Consider the following 18,426-nt stretch of genomic DNA (forward strand, 5'->3'; position numbering starts at 1 on the left):
AATATAACAGAGAAAATATTTCTAGGGCTCTAGAGATGAGCGATGGAGGTGAGGAGATTTGGCGATGGCGCCATCGCTCGGCAGCTATTCTCGATCAAGGCAAGTGTCGCGGCATTGAAATCTTGCACCGGCGCCAGGGATTTGGAGAGAGGGAGGAGGATCCACGCCGATGCGATCCACACAGGGTACGATTCCAATCCTCGTGTGGCGAGTAGCTTGATCAACATGTATGGAAAATGCGGCAGCGCGATGGAGGCTCGACGGGTTTTCGATCGAATCCAGGACAGGGAGAGGGATGTAGTGGTCTGGACAGCCATGATTATTTGCTATGCTGAGAATGGGGAGGGGTTTCTTGCCTTGGATCTCTTCTCCAAGATGATCCGCGATGGGTTCTCGCCGAATTCATGGACTCTGGTAGCTCTTCTCAAGGCCTGCTCGAGCCTGGCAGCGAAAGAACGAGGTGTCCAGGTCGGGGAAAAAATCTTGAAGGCGGATTCTTTGGAGAAAGGAATGGGGATTCACTCTAGAGTGCTGGGTGATGAGCTGAGCAACACTTTCGTAGCAAACTCGCTCGTCAACTTTTATGCCAAGTGTGGGAGCATGGTGGATGCGGCCAGAGTTTTCGACAGCATGAAGGAGCGCGACGTGGTGTCCTGGAACTCCTTGGTTCTCGGGCACGTAGAGAATGGAGAGCTCGAGCAGGCTCTAGAGGCGATCACCCGATGGATTGAAGACGGCCAAGGTTTTGGAAGTTTCAACCATCTCAGTTTCGTGGCTGTTTGCAAGGCTTGCATTGGCTTGGCCGAGAGAGAAGATGGTCAGCTCCAAGATAACGGTAAGCTTGTCAAGGTGAAGGCTTTAGAGAAAGGCATGGCCTTCCACTCGCAAGCTTGCTTGTCCGGCTGCTCTTCGGAAGCTCTTCTGGCAGGCACGATGGTGGACATGTATGCCAAGTGTGGAAGCATGGAAGACGCTCAGCGAGTTTTCAATGAGATAGTTTGCGGCCGCGGCGGGGGCAGAAACTCTGCCATCGATCTAGTGGTGCCTTGGACTTCACTTGAGATGGGACTCGTAGAGAATGGCGAAGCAGGCGTAGCTCTGGAGCTTTTCTATCAGATGGTCAACCATGGACTTACTCCAAACTGCCGAACTTACGTTGCTGCGCTCAAAGCAGGCTGTGGCTGCCTGGAAGCGGTGAAGAGACTCCACGCTGGGATCTTAAGATCGGGAATGCTTGAGAGAGATTTGCTTCTGGGAAACTGCCTGGTCGACGTTTATGGCAAATGCGGCAGCACAGTCGATGCTCAGCTCGTCTTTGATGCGGTTCCAACGAGAGATTCGGTGACTTGGACATCACTGCTCGCTGGCTACAGCCTCCATGGCGACGCTCGCCTCGTGTTTGAGTTTCTCCAGGCCATGCAGGACGATTCTTGTCGACCAAATGCGGTGGCTCTCCTCTGCGTTCTAGCTGCGTGTAGTCGCTCGGGCCTGGTTGACGAAGGGAAGCAGTGTTTGGAGGCAGCTGTAGCAAAGGGTGGTATTGAGCCAGGGATTCAACATTACAGTTGCATGGCAGACTTGTTGGGACGTGCTGGTGGAGTGGAAGCTATGGTGGAAGCGATGCCTCGCTCGTGGGAGGGGAACTCTGTGGCATGGACGATGCTACTGGATGCCTGCCGAAAGTGGGGGAACGTTGCGGTGGGAAAGGTGGCGTTTGAGAAATTGACGAGGCTGGATTGCGAGAGAACATCTTCAGGAGCACCAACAGCAGCCTACGATTTGATGGCAAGTCTCTTCGTAGCTTCGAACTAGTTGCTGAGACTCGTCAAGCCAGACGTTTTTGTTTTTCCTCCGGAAAGGCGTTGGAGTTGCACGGCACGGCCAACGAAGAGATGTTTTTGATTTTCCTCCGGAATGCGTTTGAGTTGCACGGCATGACATTTACATTACATCACGGCAAGGCCAAGCTCTCCAGGTGAAAACTTCTTGTTTTTGTCATTGTCTCCTGACATTTTTATTTACAGGAACTTGAAAGTCTTGCAACTGGAGTTTTTCCCGCATCCTCTTCGTGCTTAAAAGGTTCGTACTTTAATTGGTCGAGACTTTTTCTGTTGTTCTTGATTTCTTTTCTATATGCAGACAACTTGCTGCGCAGAGAAAAAAAAAACTTTTCTTTTGCCCCGAAACAACGCACGAAGGAACAGAGCTGTTGTTCATCTCTAAAGGCTCGTTTGTTCGTTTGTATGTGAAGCTTGAGTTTGTCTAACATTTTGTTCTTCTTCAGCTTTCAGAGTCGGCGTGCTTTGATTATTTTCCCCTTTTTTCCTGGTCTTGGCTACATCCGCTTCTGGTAGGCACACTCTGATTTGTTTAATCCGCTGTTGTTTTACTTTCTGCCGCTTCGTGCATATCCTCAAGTCCGCTCCAGCTAAGTGGCGCATGCAAATGCGTTAGCACCGCCATTGTCAACGAGCCACAAAGTCCCACCCGCTTATCTTCGTCACGATCGATACTTCTTTTCGGTATTCAACGCGTATACTATTCTCGCGGCGCAGCTTCGTTGGTGGAGAAAGATTGGATTGGACGCGAGCCGCGAGAAAAGTGGGGTATGTTCGTTCATTCCTCCACCATCAAGTCTGATTTTATGTTCCGGAATTCCAGGAAGAACGTAGGCTGCCGACACTCCGCTGTTTCACGTAGAACCACTGCCAGAGTCGTCTCCAGGAACCTCGCCCCAGAAGTTTCGTGAGCGGAGAGCTCAATTCAAAGACTACTACAGGTATACAGTCCCGCGACTGTAGATAAAAGCGCTGCTTCAGCTGGCCTTTGGAATGGATCCAAGGGTCAACCACGTTTCGTTTTCAGGGGCCAGGGGGCGTATGAACAACGAAGAAAACGCGTCCGGCATAACACCAGTGGTGTTGCTTGGGCGGAGAGAATTTTCTAATGGCGGCGTGGTTTCCCAGCTCCAGTTGGATTTGCTTCGTGGCGAGCGGCGGTGGGACAACACGACACGGTCCTCTTCGTCGTTGAAAAGGGAAGGAAGCTGCCATTAAACGAGGAGAAAGAAAGAAGAGAAGCAAAGAACTTGTGGTCCGCGCGTTGAAAGTTTGCGAATGGTGGACGAGACGACTGAGACTGGCGACTTGAGAGACAATTCACGAAGATATAAAAATTTAAAATAAAAAGAAACAACTAAAAGAGGAAGAAACGCGCATTTTTTGGTGTTTTTGTCGATTTGTCGCGTGGTGTTGAAGTCATTGGTGAATAGATGGATGCGCTTAAACATGACTGACTCTCCTCGCGACTTAGTAAAAAGGGTTGCTGCTTCGTTCCACTCTGCTTGGTCACTACCTCGCTCCCTATAAATTCTTCCAGCGCTCAATTCTTCCATCGAAGTTCTAATCGCGAAAGAATGGAGAGACCCACACCCGCTCCCAATTCGCGCGAGAATTTGGAGCTAGACGACTGCGGGAGCTCGTCGTGGGAGATGGGCAGCAGCACCAGCAACGGTCACGAGGAGAGTAAGGTGAGGAGGACGAAGAGGGGGAATTCCAAGCAGGCGATCGCGATTGACGATCACACCACCAGCAAGAGGTCGAGGAAGGCGAATTCTCCTTCTTCTTCGTCCGGCAAGAACAGGGGAGCCGAGAATTCCGCGCCCACTGCAGTGGCGTCGAGTGATTTCCATTGCACCGCCACCACTTTCGTCCAGGCCGATGCCTCCAGCTTCCGGGATCTCGTCCAGCGGCTGACTGGCGCGAGCGATGATTCGATCAAGATGCCCATCACCAAGGCCTCGGGCCAGGGCCGCCCAAACCTCTCCTCCAAGCGCTCGCAAGCCGCCATGAAATTCTTCCAGCAGGGCCAGCTCCAGCATCCGCCCAAGCATATGGTGATCAAGGCTCTTCCTTCCAAGAAGAATCTCTTCCTCAAGAATGCCATGACCGATCTCCTCAGTCCCAAATCGCCGCTCTCTCTGGCGCTAAATTCCTCTCCCAGTAGCAGTGCCTCTTCTTCCTCCAGCTCCTCGCGGCATCAGCGCGAGCTCCCGGCGGCCATGAATCGGATGTTTTTGCAGCTGGAATCGCCGCGGCCCAGCAGCAAATTGGAGCTCCTGCCGCTCTTTCCCATGCGCTAGCCCAGGCGTGGCCACCACCATTTTCAACTTCTCTTTCTTCATAGATCGTTTAGTTTACGTCCAAAGTTCCATTCGCGGAAGAACAGTTCGTGTAAAATCTATTAAGTAAACAGCAAAGTTCTAAACTTCATCACTTGGACGATTCCTTCTTGCCAAACTAAAAGTCAAATAACGTGCAAAATAGAATAATTTTTGACAAGTTTATCTAAGACAAGTTTGACAAGATGGACATCAAGAAGTCGTTGTAGTATAGTGGTAAGTATTTCCGCCTGTCACGCGGACGACCCGGGTTCGATCCCCGGCAACGGCGATCTGATTTTTAGTTTTCCGATAATTTTTTTCTTTGTTTTTTCTTGATCATCCAGCCTCGAGATTGGACTTGTAGATATTCGAGAGCAAAACGTACGAGGTGGAGTCTGTAAGATCCGGCAGCCACTTTGAATGGTGGCCAGATTTCTCCGCAAGAGCAAGAGTTTGTTGCTGGATCTTGCAAGCCGCGAGCAAGGCTCGGCGAGTTTCCGGCTGTGGAAAAAATGGCATGGTTTCAATCAGCTCCTCGGCTTGTTTGAGCAGTCCCACGCGGCTGTAAATGTCAACCATGGCCGAGTAGTGCCCCACCAGGGGCCTCACCTGATGCTCCACGCTCACAAGCACGAAGTATTTCGTCCCACTCTTGAGCAGGCCTCCGTGGCTGCAGGCTGCCAAGACGCTCGAAAATGTGATCTCGTCCGGAACAAAGCCCTCCACCGCCATCTCCAGAAACAAATCAATCGCGCTCTTGCCGTGCCCAGCCTTTGCAAAGCCAGAGATCATTGAATTCCACGTACCAACATCAGCTTTCGGAAGAATTTCAAACAGGACTCTAGCCTCCTGCATATGCCCATTCAAGGCATACGCTGCAATCAGAGTGTTCCAGGACAAAGTTGTCCGCACAGGCATCGTGTTCAGCACAGTCTTTGCTTCGGAAAGGTGCATGTGTTGCGCGTAGGCTGCCATGATCGCGTGCAAAGTTTCCAAGTTCTTTGCAGGCATGGAGAAGAATATCCCTTCGGCATCTGAGAGATACCCGTTCTGGGCATATCCCACCAAGAGAGCATTATATGCTATCAAGTCGTGCTCGGGCATGGAATCAAAGACGAGCTTCGCCTCCTCCACACGACCTTTACCGGAATACGCTGTGATCATGGTTGTGAACGAAACCACATTCCACTCGGGCATCTTGTCAAAGAGTTTCCGAGCGCCGTCTAAGTTTCCATCTTGAGAGTAGGCTGCAAGAGCGGAGCTCCACGAAATAAGATCCTTTTGTTCCATGGAGTCGAAGAAGTCAATGGCTTTGCACGTCTCCCCATTCAGCCCGAAAGCGCTCATGAGCCCGTTCATCGACACCAGATTCCTCTGTGGCATCTTGTCAAACACAAGCTTGGCATTGTCTGGACGTCCGTTTTGAGCATAAGCTGAAACCATTGCGTTCCAAGTGATAAGATCCCTCTCCGGCATCTCGTCGAATGTTTTCTTTGCTCGATCCAAGCGACCATTCTGCGAATATGCCATGATCATTGTGTTGTAAGTCACCACATTGGGATTCGGCATGCTTGCAAACAAAGCATCGGCTTCTTCAATATGCCCAACCTGGGCATAAGCCGACACCATACTAGACCACGAGACGACATCCTTGCAAGGAATGATATTAAAGATCTTTCTCGCCAGATCCAATTTCCCCGCTTGCACGTACGCGTTCATGATTCCGTTCCACGAAGCAGTGTTCTTTTGAGGCGTTCGATCGAACAGCAACTTGGAGCTCTCCAGATGCCCATTCTGGGCATATGCCACAACCATGGTGTTGTACGCCACCACGTCCGGTCGGGGGATGTGATCGAAGATGGTCTTGGTTTGCAGCAAAGTTCCGCTGCTGGCATAGATTCCAAGGATGATGTTCCACGAGAAACTGTTGGGAGTGTGGATGGAATCAAAGACTTGCTGGGCTTCCACCAGGCTGCCGCAGCGTCCATACATGAGAACGAGGAGATTGGCGAGAAATGTGTTGGTGGCTGCGTGAGGAGTTTGCGAGATCTGCGCGTGAATCCGCCGCCCCTGCGAGAGATTGGTGGCATCCGTGCACGATCGCAGCAGCGCCGCGTAATGGTTTTGCTCGCGAATCTCGTCGTCGGAGTAGAGCGACTGCTGAGGAGATTGGATGGGAGACGCTGGTGCTCCGATTAGCTTGAGCTCCATTACGTAGGAAGAATGCTCAGTGATCCATGGTCATGGAATGGGCGACGTCACTTACTTTGCCCATCTTCTCCACTCTTGCAATGATCTCCATCTGGGCAGGCAAATCCACGCTCGTATACATGAAATCCCGTCGCTAGGCTCTCATCTATACCTCTCAAATCTCCTCGTTCTCATGTATGGAAGGTGTGGAAGCGTGAAAAATGCCCAGGAAGTCTTCGACTCCATCTCTTATCCCAATGATTTCTCGTGGAACATCATGCTTGGAGTCTACTCCCAGAACGGGCATCTCCAGGAAGCCAAGAACACCTTCGATCGAATGCCAAATCCAAACGCGGTGTCCTACAATTCCATGGCCGCGGCATATGCTCAAAACGGGAACCTCGATCGAGCAAAAGAGATCTTCGATCAAACTCCGAGAAAGGATGTTGGGTCGTGGAATGGAATCATTCAAGCGCTTTCTCAAGCTGGATATGTCGAGGCTGCAAAGGAAGTTTTCGAGGCCATGCCACAGAGAGACATTGTATCGTGGTCTACTCTTACCGCAGCATATGCCCAATTGGGGCATTTTGAGGAAGCCGAGAGTTTGTTCTTGAGAATACCAGAACCAAACGTTGTGACATGGAACACGATGATTTCCGCTTATGCCGAGGTCGGGCGTACGAAAAATGCCATGTTCGCGTACGACGCCATGCCGCAGAGAAATATGGTGTCAATGAATGGATTACTGCGTGCCTTTGGGCTTGCTGGGGAGACGAAGAGCGCAGCCATCTTGTTTTACAAGTTGCCCGAATGGGATGTGGTCTCATTTACAACAATGATCATGGTGTATTCTAGGAGAGGTTGTGTGGAGGAAGCAAAGCTTGTGTTTGATTCCATGCCCGAGCACGACATGGTAGCGTACAATGCCATGCTTGTGGGATATGCCGAGAATGGGTATCTTCTGGAAGGGGAAAGGTTATTCTTTTCTATGCCCGGGAATAACTTGGAAACACTGCATGCGCTCATGGCATCTTACGCACAGCATATGCATTTTGCGAAAGCTATGAACGTTTTAGACGCAATGCCTGTACGCACAACCCTGTCATGGAACACAATGGTGGCGGCATATGCCCAAAATGGGTATATACAGAAGGCAAGATCCATGTTTGCGCTGCTTCCAAGAGCAAATGTTGATACTTATAACTCGATGATCAACGGTTTTGCAAAGGCTGGATATGGAAATGATGCTATCATTCTGTTTTATGAGATGATTTTGATAGGAGTCTTTCCAGACTCATTCACATTTTCAAGCGTATTAGCAGCTTGCAGCCATGGAGGTCTGCTCAAGAATGGGACTAAACTCTTTGTGCTGCTAAGCGGAGAACATCAAGTGACACCTCACGTGGAACACTATTCTTCCATGGTTGATATTTACAGCCGGGTGGGGCTTGTTACAGAAGCACAAGAACTTATTGATATGATGCCATTTTTTCCACAGCCTGAAACACTCCGTGCTTTATTGAATGCATGCAGGATTCAGAAACAGTTGTTCAGAGCATCAGCAGAATGGTTGGATCTGGATTCCAACTCATGTGTTTCGTTATCAAATATTTACAAGTAATATACCCGATGGGTAATCGCGATGAAGCGGCCCAGGCTAGATGATGATCTCGTTGCATGCGCTGGACGAGTTAGGGAGCTCATCATGAGCAAGTACGCAACCCTTGGGATAGACGATCTCAGCAGCTCGGAGCCTAGACTACATCTTTGTCTACTGCATTTGGACACACTTTTGAAATGGAAGCAAAGCTGCAGTCAACGGAGGCAGGAGAGACGAAGCGGCAAAGGATCCTATATCTCAAAGGAGACTCGGATGTCGTCGATCCTTGTCAGGCGTTCGTGGAAGAAATAGTCGTCTCATACTACGACCTGGTGAAGGATGAAGATCCAGCCATTATGGATCTTCTGCACAATCCGACGCTCACGGATATAGGATTTTCCATACAAAACGGTTTACATCCTTATTGATGATGGAAATGCGATGGATCCAAGTAAGAACGAAGACAATCTATCCTCACAAGCAAGCAAGAATCCAAAGGAGAAAAAGGATGCTGCTTGCTGACAACTACGTTAGCCGAATCCTGCCTTGTACCATGAGAGAACCTTTTTTGTAATAGTCTCTAAAGGATACTGAAAAATGTACATATACGTTGCATCGACCCAAGTTTCTCAATTCCTGCCGCACAATGCAGGACAAGCTCTAGGAGGACGAAGACTCGTATTTGTTCGCCAAGCCAGTTCCAACCCTGTGGCAAGTCCCGAACTACGCTGAGCACATCCAAAAGCCTATGGACCTTGGTATGGTGCAAAGAAAGCTGGACAGTGGTTTGTATGGAGAGATTCCGGAGTTTATCCAAGATGTCAAACTCACATTTTGCAATGCGAATACAACGTTATTGGCTCTGATGCACATAATGCCGCCAAGCGCCCTGCAGCTGTTTTTTCTGACTCTTGTTTTAAACAGGGGTGCTTGATTTGCGGCTTCAAAGAATGAGGTAGCTAAAGTTTTAAGATTTGAACACCTTAAAAGCATAAATATACTTGGTCTGCAATTTTTTGGGTATACAATGTACATTGAAAAGCAAGATTCACCACACCATGAAAAAAAGTGATGGACACAATTTGACCATTGTGATGCACTTATCCAGGGATCGAATTGCAAGACATAAACTCGCGTGACTGGAGTAGTGTATACGTTGTGATGCTTCTGTGCATTAGCTCGCGAAACTGGATTCCAGAGGGACTCTTTTCGGATAGCTTCACCAGTCTCAAGAGCCGCATCGAGCAATGGTTTCGAGACATACAGTGACGCGATGGAAAGCTCGTTCCACGGACACTGCGCGCCCTGGATTGCGTCGCCTTGTGGCTACAAAGTTGGAACGTTTGATTTTACAATTGAGCAAATACAGAGGTATATATATAAAAGTTAGGCAAAAATGGAAAATTTTAAGTGTTAGTGTCTTTTGGGGGTTTAATTTTGTTTATTTCGTGTAGCTGTTATCGGAAAATTTCTCTAAAATAATAGATAGTTAAAAATTTGAAAGTGTACCATTTGATTTGCATGATATTTGTAATATTTCAATAAAGACAATGCTTATTTTAATAAAAAACTTGTCATGATGTTCTTTCTAAATAGAAAACTGGAACCTCATGCCAAGTCAGAGTGAAAAGAGTGAAGCTAGGATAACATAATGTGTCATGTACATAAGTCACAGGGTTATAGTTCTTGATTTTTTAACTGTTTTAGATAAATAATTTGTAGAGTCAGTAATTATTTTAAAAGTTATTAAAGTAGCTATAATAATGGAAAAATCTGGAATTTTAAATATAAACATGTTCAGCTATAAATTAATAGTGAATTATATTTCATAAATTCTCAGAGTTTTTAAGTATTTATTTTATTACTGTGATCTAGATCAAGACTGTAAATTCATAGTCTATATCTGTTAAAAGATCAAATGTATCATGTTACTATGAATCTTAGGTCATGGCACAAGGACACAAGTATTAAGTTATGACAAATAGAGAAATATAGATTCTAACATCTGAAAAAAATAATCATGAACAAAACTATGAGAAGAACTTGCTTCTATGCCTCCATTTTTTTTCCTACTAATGAAAAGATAAAAAAAATTAAAATAATAATATACCAAAAAAAATAATTCTTTATTTTCTTGCATTATCACTTTTTAAATGAGTATCAAACTATAGAAATTAGTATACCAATTTGTTTTTTAGATAAACTTTTTCCAAGAATAATTAAGAGGGGCATGAGTTCAAATTATTTAAATCCTGAAATTAACATTTATAACAAATATACAATATACATAAAATTTTATGGCTTGATAATGTATAAAATTTCTATGAAATTTTATAATTTGAACCCATAATAATATCAATTGCCTTTAGTAAATGATTAATTCCAATTCAAATAAATTCTTCAGCAAGGTTGATCCCTTGCTCTACTCTGCTCCACAGCAATGCTCACTAATTGGGCAGCACATAGCAAAATAGTGGGCCTAATCAGATTGTGAGACACAAAATCCCTAGGCCCCAGAGTGGAGCCGAAAGGGTGCCACGTGGTAGTGGCCGAAGCAAAAGCCAAACGAGCGTAACACATTTGGACTAAAAGGCTTTGACTTGAGAGGTTGAGAGCGGGAGTGGAACTCCCAACGGAGTGCTCAAAGAATGAGCATGAAGCGAGCAATAAGCAAGGCTCCAAAAAAGGACCCAAAAAGGACTAACACATGACACGTGGGAGGAGTCCGAGGTGGACCGAGACGGAGTCCGAGATGGAGTCCGAGGTGGACCGAGACGGAGTCCGAGATGGAGTCCGAGATGGAGTCCGAGGTGGACCGAGATGGAGTCCGAGATGGAGTCCAAGGTGCACCGAGACGGAGTCCGAGATGGAGTCCGAGATGGACCGAGACGGAGTCCGAGATGGAGTCTGAGATGGACCGAGACGGAGTCCGAGATGGAGTCCGAGATGGACCGAGATGGAGTCCGAGATGGACCGAGACGGAGTCCGAGATGGAGTCCGAGATGGAGTCCGAGATGGACCAAGACAGAGTCCGAGATGGAGTCCGAGATAGACCGAGACGGAGTTTGAGATGGAGTCCGAGATGGAGTCCGAGATGGACCCGAGATGGAATCCGAGATGGAGTCCGAGAAGGACCTGAGATGGAGTCCGAGGTCAAGACTGAGACCGAGACCGAGACTGAGACTGAGATCAGGACCGAGACCAAGACCGAGGCCGAGTTTGGGTCCGAGTCCGAGTCCGAGTCTGAGTCCGAGTCTGAGTTCGAGTCTGAGAGGGTGAAAGCCCAAAGCGTTCATCTCCCAGACCCTGGGGGGTTTGGTGAGCTCCAAAAGTATAGTAGGGGGAGGACTGCAGTGGAGCCAGTTTGGCCAGGAAAGGCTAGTTTGGCCCAAGAAGGCCAGACCCAGTGTTGGGTGATGAACTAACCATTGGGAAGTCCAAAACTAGAGTGAATACGGACTGACAAGCGGGGTAGCTTGGTGAAGTGTTCAAGAGCCGGCTTTAGTTCCCCCGAGAGATCGTCTGGTCGATGCTCCCAGTCCAAGTGTGGGTGGCACTACCTACTTGGATACCTGGTGTGGCTCAATGGAACCTCGCTCTAAGCCCATGGCTAGAGCACCTAAAGGCGAAAGGCAGGGAGAGTACCCACGAGGCCCGCATAGAGCCACGGTGTTCCGAAATGTCGTCCCAAAGTCCCAGACTGTGGAAAGGAAGAGGAGTAGCCCTTGGGTGTGGTGACCAAGGACACAGTCACACAGGGAGGAAGTCCTAGAGGACAGTGGGACTTAGTGGTCGGGCCCGTGGGCCTTGATCCAGTGGCAGTGTCGGCGAACACGGCCAAGGACGGAAAGGGACTTAATGGGGACTGGAATGGAGATGTTGGGGAAGGCTAATCCCCATGTCTGCGGGCATCCTAAGGATGCTAAGGAGTGGATCTGGGATGATCACTAGTGGATGGATGGCCCAGTCTTTGAGTGACGGGACTAGGATGTAGGTGGTGTCAGACCATCGGTGTGACCAAGGTAAAGGGGCATGGCCTTAGCGTAACGGGCTGATATATTGGTGGTACCTTGGGGTGTTAGTCATGGGATTGGACACGTGGAGCACTTGGACCAAGTGCATAGGTTGAGTGGCGGGGATGCCATTCTCGGGGCTAGTAAGCCCAAGTCCAAAATAGGACTTACGGAGGTTGTGAGTGAGACTCCTCTAAGTGGTCGAAGGTGCGGTTAAGTGACTAAAGTAAAATGGAAAAATTAGTCGCTTATAACTTGGTATCGGAGCTGTTCCTTAGTCCGACTCTTATTGGTTGCCAAGCATATCACCACTTGTATTGGAGTTGAAAGGTCCTAGATATGGACCTATCCTCGAGGAGTAGCATGTCGAAAGAACATGGCTCTCCACTCAAGTTCATGCGTGAACTTGTACACGATATGGTGTATGAAAGAGGGCCAATAAGGGAACGACTTTGGGATCTTGGGAACAGTATAAGGGTTTCCTCAGAGAGCTGAGGATGTGATCCAGATGAGCTTTTGACGCAGCAAACGAGCTAATGTAGTTGTAGTAAACAACTATAGTTGGGATCACGGGAAAGATGCGAATTCCAAAACAATAAAGGAGTCACAAGATTACCCTTATATGGTTGAGGCTGGTACTCATAAATTTGAGACCAGAATTGTTGACCGTGGGAGGTCAAATACAGAAGAGGACACCAGTCCTTGAAATGGTAGCCGGGGCTACCTCTAATAAATGCTGGAACAACCCAAAGAGTTGGGGGTGTACTTAAAGATGAGTTGCTATTCTCATCACATGGACAAGTAGTCTTAAGGGGCAAAGGTTAGCCCAAGAAAATCATCAAGTGTCAGAGTAACACTTGCAAAGATTGTCCTTGTGAATAGGACATGAATACAAGAAGTTGTATTCCAGTGAGTTGGCACCTCTAAGACTGAGACCTCATAAGTTGTTGGATTAGCAAAGTCCAAATGCTGGATGACTCAAGCGGAGTCAGGGAATGGTCCTAAGGGATTGGTTGGAGCATTTGGACCGAGGTGTATGGTGCCCCATGAGGTATGGGGAGGATCATAAGATCCAAGTATGAGAACAGTAGGTATCTCATTGATGGCAGAATGTGCCATATTAAAGTTGTGGGAAAGATGTTCCCAGAAGAAACCAACTTTGGCCCAGAGTTGGGTGCAAACACTATAGTGCGGTGCTAACGGATAGTTAGTATGAGGAACAACTATATTGGTCTTGGCAAAGACCTAAACACTAATAAGTAGTGTCATAAGGGTAAGCTCGTAGGGCCGATGGTGTGGAGACACCAAATGTACCAAGGTATGATACCTGGAGGTTATGATGGTGGGTTCATAAGAACCCCTTGCTAAGGGAATCCTAATGGAAGTGGGAATGACATGGCCTAAGCTGGAAGGCATGCGGTTGGAGTGTGGTGACCCAGATAATGATGGAGGTGTGGAAGCACCAAGCAATGAGTTGTAGGACTTGACAACTATAAGGTAACTAAGCAAGAGGTGCAAGAAAATTGGTTAAATGGATAGAAGGTAGCTACCCAAGACTTCTTAATGGCATAAGGAAGTTAGATATACCCTTACGGGGGGATAAATTGCTTATGTTGCGATATAGTAAATCAATGTCGTAAACGGGAATGCTCATTGTCATGAAGCCATCATTGGGACACCCAAACACTCTAGAACACCAAGAGGTGGTGTTTCGTGTCGCAAGAGCAATAGATAAGGCCCAAGGGACTAAGTCCCTAGCGAATGATGAATAGTAGGTGCTATTTAAATGTCCAAGGTTGTGGAGACAGGAGAAGACTGTCTACCCGAATTGGACAAAGCCAAAAATGGAATTTTGGCAAGGCTAGTGATGGGCATGTAAAGGCCCATAAGCAGCAACGTTAATCCCGATGTGTGGGATTATAAGGTGAGCATGCCCAAGATTGAGGAACCACTCCTTAGGCTATCGGGTAGGTTCATCCCTAAGAATACTTACTAAAGCATAGTAAAATGTGCAAAGCTATCCTCCTAGTCTGGAGGAGAATAACCAAAGGAAACATATGGGGCCAAAAGGCAAGTAGTATTGGGATGGAACTGAACCATAGAAATCGAAGGGCATATCCAACGGTGGTTATGCAAGTTGGGAGTGGAGAATCAAGAGGGTGCTCGAGGATGTTGTTGCTAGCAACCATGATGCCATGGAGAGTCTAAAATATGGAATTGTCCATGTTAGACTATATGGCAACTATAAAGTTTGCGAAAAAGGAGGCCTTAGCAAGCTAAGGGACAGAGTTCCTTCAAGGTTCCCAAAGACGATTCTAGGTAGCTTAGTACCTAGAAAGGCCAAATGTAAATGGTTCATGAAATGCGTGAAATCAGAGTGGCACAGTAGAAGCGTGGTCTTGAAGCTTGCCATGAGGCAAAGCTATCAAGGTTGGGGAAGTAGTTCCCGAGTGTTCAAAGAGAGGGCTTTGAACGAAAGTCGATGGCCAAGAACTTTCACGCTTATGCAAGAACCATGTTACAGTGGTCGGAGGACTTGCCAAGCGAGATTGGCAAGTCGGGGGAACAAATGCCCTAGTTGAAGGTGATAATTTCAAAAGGGTGGGCCATGGGGCTGAGCATGGAGGAGTCCATGCATGATCACAGACTTGTCAAGCGAGAAGACTTGGCAGTAAGGAGGGACTAGGTTCCTAAGCTGTGATCTGTAGCGCGCTTTAAATATAAGTTGGTGCACCGGCGTGGGGAGTCACGCCAGGCATCCAGTGTGATGCCGTCCGTAGATGCATATACGGAGGTTGGGTTCGAGTCCCGACCCTCTAGTGCTTGGGTTCGAGTCCTAGATCACTAGGGCATGGTGATGGTTTGGAATATGAGGACACTCATATTTCGGTGGTCATGGACTCTCAGTGAGGAGATTGGTTTGGGAACACCGCCAAGCAAGGGATGCCTCGGAGTCGTGATGCACGGTTAGATTGCTTAGAGTGAGAGCTCGACATATCTAACTTGAACACTTTGGTGCAAAAGGCACCAAGGACGTGGTGAATGAGATGGGGACACCCAGTCTCATTTGCTATAGATCCTTGGCTGGAAGGGCTGGCTTGGGCGCACCGCCAAGTGTGGGGGATGCCCCCGGGGTCATAGTCAACAATATAGAGGGGTCTGGAAGACCTAGTTCCTATTGGTAGACCTATTAAGGGGTCAAGATGAGATCACCAGGTGATCTTGTGGCTAAACAAGGACAAGGTCTTTGTTTGGGTTAAGGAATATGATTCCTAGTTCAAAGTGTTGATTTGAACTATTGATAATGGTGTGGCTTGGTTAAGGTGACAAAGTGGGAAGAACACCTAAAGGGAAATGAGCTATGTCAATGCTGTGGCATAGTAAGTCCGAGGAATGTAGTCTCTATAAGGGATCCAAGAAAGGGTCTCAAAAGTTGGGCCGTGGATAGAGCCCACAGTAGAAAATGTTAAAGAGATGTACTAGGGGTGAACACCCTCTGGATTTGGCAAAGCAAAGTGTTTGCTATGGAACTGAAAGGAAACCTCGAAAATGGAGGTAGCGATCCTATGTTGCTGGGTGCAACAATCAAGGATAGGAGCAAAAGATTAGTGGCTAAGAAAAGAGCCATGGGAATCCTAGGAAAGAATCCAAATGGCAAAGTTAGGCCAAGAACACTAATGTGTTGGGTGCTAACGGATTGTGGGAAAGGCAAAGTTTCCCTAAGGGTGGATTCCCAACTGCTCCGATTTGGCGAAGTGGATGCTCCAAAAGGGGGAGCGGTAAGGTAGCCAAATAATAGGGCCGTGGGCAGCCTTAGCACCAATTATGATAACTAAAACTTAGTGTCAAAGGTGGCACGATATTGGAGAGAGGATGATGGTATCCTCAAGTAAAGAACTTCCTAGGATAGGGAAGTGGAGTTGCACCATGTGCAATGTAAGGTGTCGGAGACACCTAGGAAATTGACTCTGAGAAGTCAAAACTAAAAGTTCCAAAGTGCAAGATTATGTCAATGGAATTTAAGACTACTCAAGAATGAGTAGTGGAATTGAGTTAAAGAAGGAGTCTCTAATGGGTTTAGCAAGAACTAAATCAATAAAAGGGAGCAAACCACCCCAGGTGGTCGAATGAGTCTCTATATTTGAGAGACGATGCTCGTTAGAGGATGGACAAGGCATGGTGTGCCTTTGGTGTCAAACCATAGACAAATGTTGGCTGGGTGCCAAGGATGGAACTAGTAATACATGTGGGGGTTACTTTATAAGAGGGTTTACTATTCAATGAGGACATCGAACTTCGTCTATGGGTGGTAGAGTTGTGAGACACAAAATCCCTAGGCCCCAGAGTGGAGCCGAAAGGGTGCCACGTGGTAGTGGCCGAAGCAAAAGCCAAATGAGCATAACACGTTTGGACTAAAAGGCTCCGACTTGAGAGGTTGAGAGCGGGAGTGGAACTCCCAACGGAGTGCTCAAGGAATGAGCATGAAGCGAGCAATAAGCAAGGCTCCAAAAAGGGACCCAAAAAGGACCAACACATGACATGTGGGAGGAGTCCGAGGTGGACCGAGACGGAGTCCGAGATGGAGTCCGAGGTGGACCGAGACGGAGTCCGAGATGGAGTCCGAGGTGGACCGAGACGGAGTCCGAGATGGAGTCTGAGGTGGACCGAGACAGAGTCCGAGATGGAGTCCGAGATGGACCGAGACGGAGTCCGAGATGGAGTCCGAGATGGAGTCCAAGATGGACCGAGACGGAGTCCGAGATGGACCGAGACGGAGTTCGAGATAGAGTCCGAGATGGAGTCTGAGATGGACCCGAGATGGAATCCGAGATGGAGTCCGAGAAGGACCCGAGATGGAGTCCGAGGTCGAGACCGAGACCGAGACTGAGACCGAGACTGAGATCGGGACCGAGACCAAGACCGAGGCCGAGTCTGGGTCCGAGTCCGAGTTCGAGTTCGAGTCTGAGAGGGTGAAAGCCCAAAGCGTTCGTCTCCTAGACCCTGGGGGGTTTGGTGAGCTCCAAAAGTATAGTAGGGGGAGGACTGCAGTGGAGCCAGTTTGGCCAGGAAAGGCCAAGTTGGCCCAGGAAAGCCAAACCCAGTGTTGGGTGATGAACTGACCACTGGGAAGTCCAAGACTAGAGTGAATACGGACTGACAAGCGGGGTAGCTTGGTGAAGTGCTCAAGAGCCGGCTTTAGTTCCCCCGGGAGATCGTCTGGCCGATGCTCCCAGTCCAAGTGTGGGTGGCACTACCTACTTGGATATCTGGTGTGGCTCAATGGAACCTTGCTCTAAGCCCATGGCTAGAGCACCTAAAGGCGAAAGGCAGGGAGAGTACCCACGAGGCCCACGTAGAGCCACGGTGTTCCGAAATGTCGTCCCAAAGTCCCAGACTGTGGAAAGGAAGAGGAGTAGCCCTCAGGTGTGGTGACCAAGGACACAATCACACAAGGAGGAAGTCCTAGAGGATAGTGGGACTTAGTGGTCGGGCCTGTGGGCCTTGATCCAGTGGCAGTGTCGGCGAACACGGCCAAGGACGGAAAGGGACTTGGTGGGGACTGGAACGGAGATGTTGGGGAAGGCTAATCCCCATGTCTGCGGGCATCCTAAGGATGCTAAGGAGTGGATCTGGGTTGATCACTCATGGATGGATGGCCCAGTCTTTGAGTGACGGGACTAGGATGTAGGTGGTGTCAGACCATCGGTGTGACCAAGGTAAAGGGGCATGGCCTTAGCATAACGGGCTGATATATTGGTGGTACCTTGGGGTGTCGGTCATGGGATCAAACACGTGAAGCACTTGGACCAAGTGCATAGGTTGAGTGGCAAGGATGCTATTTTCGGGGCTAGTAAGCCCAAGTCCAAAATAAGACTTATGGAGATTGTGAGTGAGACTCTTCCAAGTGGTCGAAGGTGCGGTTAAGTGACTAAAGTAAAATGGAAAAATTAGTCACTTACACAGATAACACTCAACAACACTAATTGATGCTCTGCTGGACAAACTAATCATGCTCCCATCTTGACACATATGATTTTAAAATACTTAGATTTAATCTTTTATTCAGTATAAAAGTTTAAAAAATCTTATTCAGTATTTAAATTTTTAAATAATTACTTTGTATTTATCAAAATTAATAAAACGTAATTAGAAAATAATTCCCTGTGCATTGCACTTGGTTTGCTTAACAGTAGTTCTTTTTACTTACTAATCAAATTCATCAATGTTTATAATTTTAAAACACAAGATTAAAGAATATACTAGAATATACTAGAAAGTTTTTACAAAAATTTATAAATTATAAGCATATTTATATTTTTAAAATATAAGAATAATTTAAATTAATAACAGCAGTTAGATAGTAGAATATTCTCAAATATTCAAATATATTTTAAGTATATCCACTAGTTTGCTTAAACAAACCAAAAAGTCTATGATACAGAGATATTAAGGTTGCATAC

General features: G+C 47.5%; 4 protein-coding genes, 1 long non-coding RNA gene and 1 other non-coding gene across 6 annotated transcripts; 5 read left to right on the forward strand and 1 right to left on the reverse strand.

Moving 5' to 3' along the window:
• Positions 1 to 42: 42 nt before the first annotated feature.
• On the forward strand, positions 43 to 1,812 carry LOC112342578 (pentatricopeptide repeat-containing protein At1g11290, chloroplastic-like). The gene has a single exon (XM_024664616.1). It carries the CDS (start codon positions 43 to 45, stop codon positions 1,810 to 1,812), a length of 1,770 nt encoding a protein of 589 aa, XP_024520384.1.
• Positions 1,813 to 2,205: 393 nt separating this feature from the next.
• On the forward strand, positions 2,206 to 3,211 carry LOC112342596. The gene is made up of 3 exons (XR_002991023.1): positions 2,206 to 2,350; positions 2,419 to 2,606; positions 2,662 to 3,211. It is a non-coding gene; the product is annotated as an uncharacterized LOC112342596 (long non-coding RNA).
• Positions 3,212 to 3,306: 95 nt separating this feature from the next.
• LOC9659121 (VQ motif-containing protein 11) lies at positions 3,307 to 4,274 on the forward strand. The gene has a single exon (XM_002990773.2). It carries the CDS (start codon positions 3,416 to 3,418, stop codon positions 4,139 to 4,141), a length of 726 nt encoding a protein of 241 aa, XP_002990819.1. The 5' UTR covers positions 3,307 to 3,415; the 3' UTR covers positions 4,142 to 4,274.
• A 105-nt stretch (positions 4,275 to 4,379) lies between these two features.
• Positions 4,380 to 4,451, forward strand: TRNAD-GUC. The gene has a single exon. It is a non-coding gene; the product is annotated as a tRNA-Asp (tRNA).
• A 47-nt stretch (positions 4,452 to 4,498) lies between these two features.
• LOC112342579 (pentatricopeptide repeat-containing protein At4g02750-like) lies at positions 4,499 to 6,373 on the reverse strand. Its single transcript, XM_024664617.1, has one exon. It carries the CDS (start codon positions 6,371 to 6,373, stop codon positions 4,499 to 4,501), a length of 1,875 nt encoding a protein of 624 aa, XP_024520385.1.
• A 172-nt stretch (positions 6,374 to 6,545) lies between these two features.
• On the forward strand, positions 6,546 to 7,973 carry LOC9659122 (pentatricopeptide repeat-containing protein At4g02750). Its single transcript, XM_024664618.1, has one exon. The coding sequence runs from the start codon at positions 6,546 to 6,548 to the stop codon at positions 7,971 to 7,973; it is 1,428 nt and encodes a 475-aa protein (XP_024520386.1).
• The last annotated feature ends 10,453 nt before the right edge of the window (positions 7,974 to 18,426 follow it).

This window comes from Selaginella moellendorffii, unplaced genomic scaffold, assembly GCF_000143415.4.
Source record: "Selaginella moellendorffii unplaced genomic scaffold, v1.0 SELMOscaffold_112, whole genome shotgun sequence".
Classification (NCBI taxonomy): domain Eukaryota; kingdom Viridiplantae; phylum Streptophyta; class Lycopodiopsida; order Selaginellales; family Selaginellaceae; genus Selaginella; species Selaginella moellendorffii.

Excerpts from the sequence above, each read along its gene's own strand:
- LOC112342578 (XM_024664616.1), top strand. The coding sequence starts at position 43 with ATGGAGGTGAGGAGATTTGGCGATGGCGCCATCGCTCGGCAGCTATTC.
- LOC9659122 (XM_024664618.1), top strand. The coding sequence starts at position 6,546 with ATGTATGGAAGGTGTGGAAGCGTGAAAAATGCCCAGGAAGTCTTCGAC.
- LOC9659121 (XM_002990773.2), top strand. The coding sequence starts at position 3,416 with ATGGAGAGACCCACACCCGCTCCCAATTCGCGCGAGAATTTGGAGCTA.
- LOC112342579 (XM_024664617.1), bottom strand. The coding sequence starts at position 6,373 with ATGGAGCTCAAGCTAATCGGAGCACCAGCGTCTCCCATCCAATCTCCT.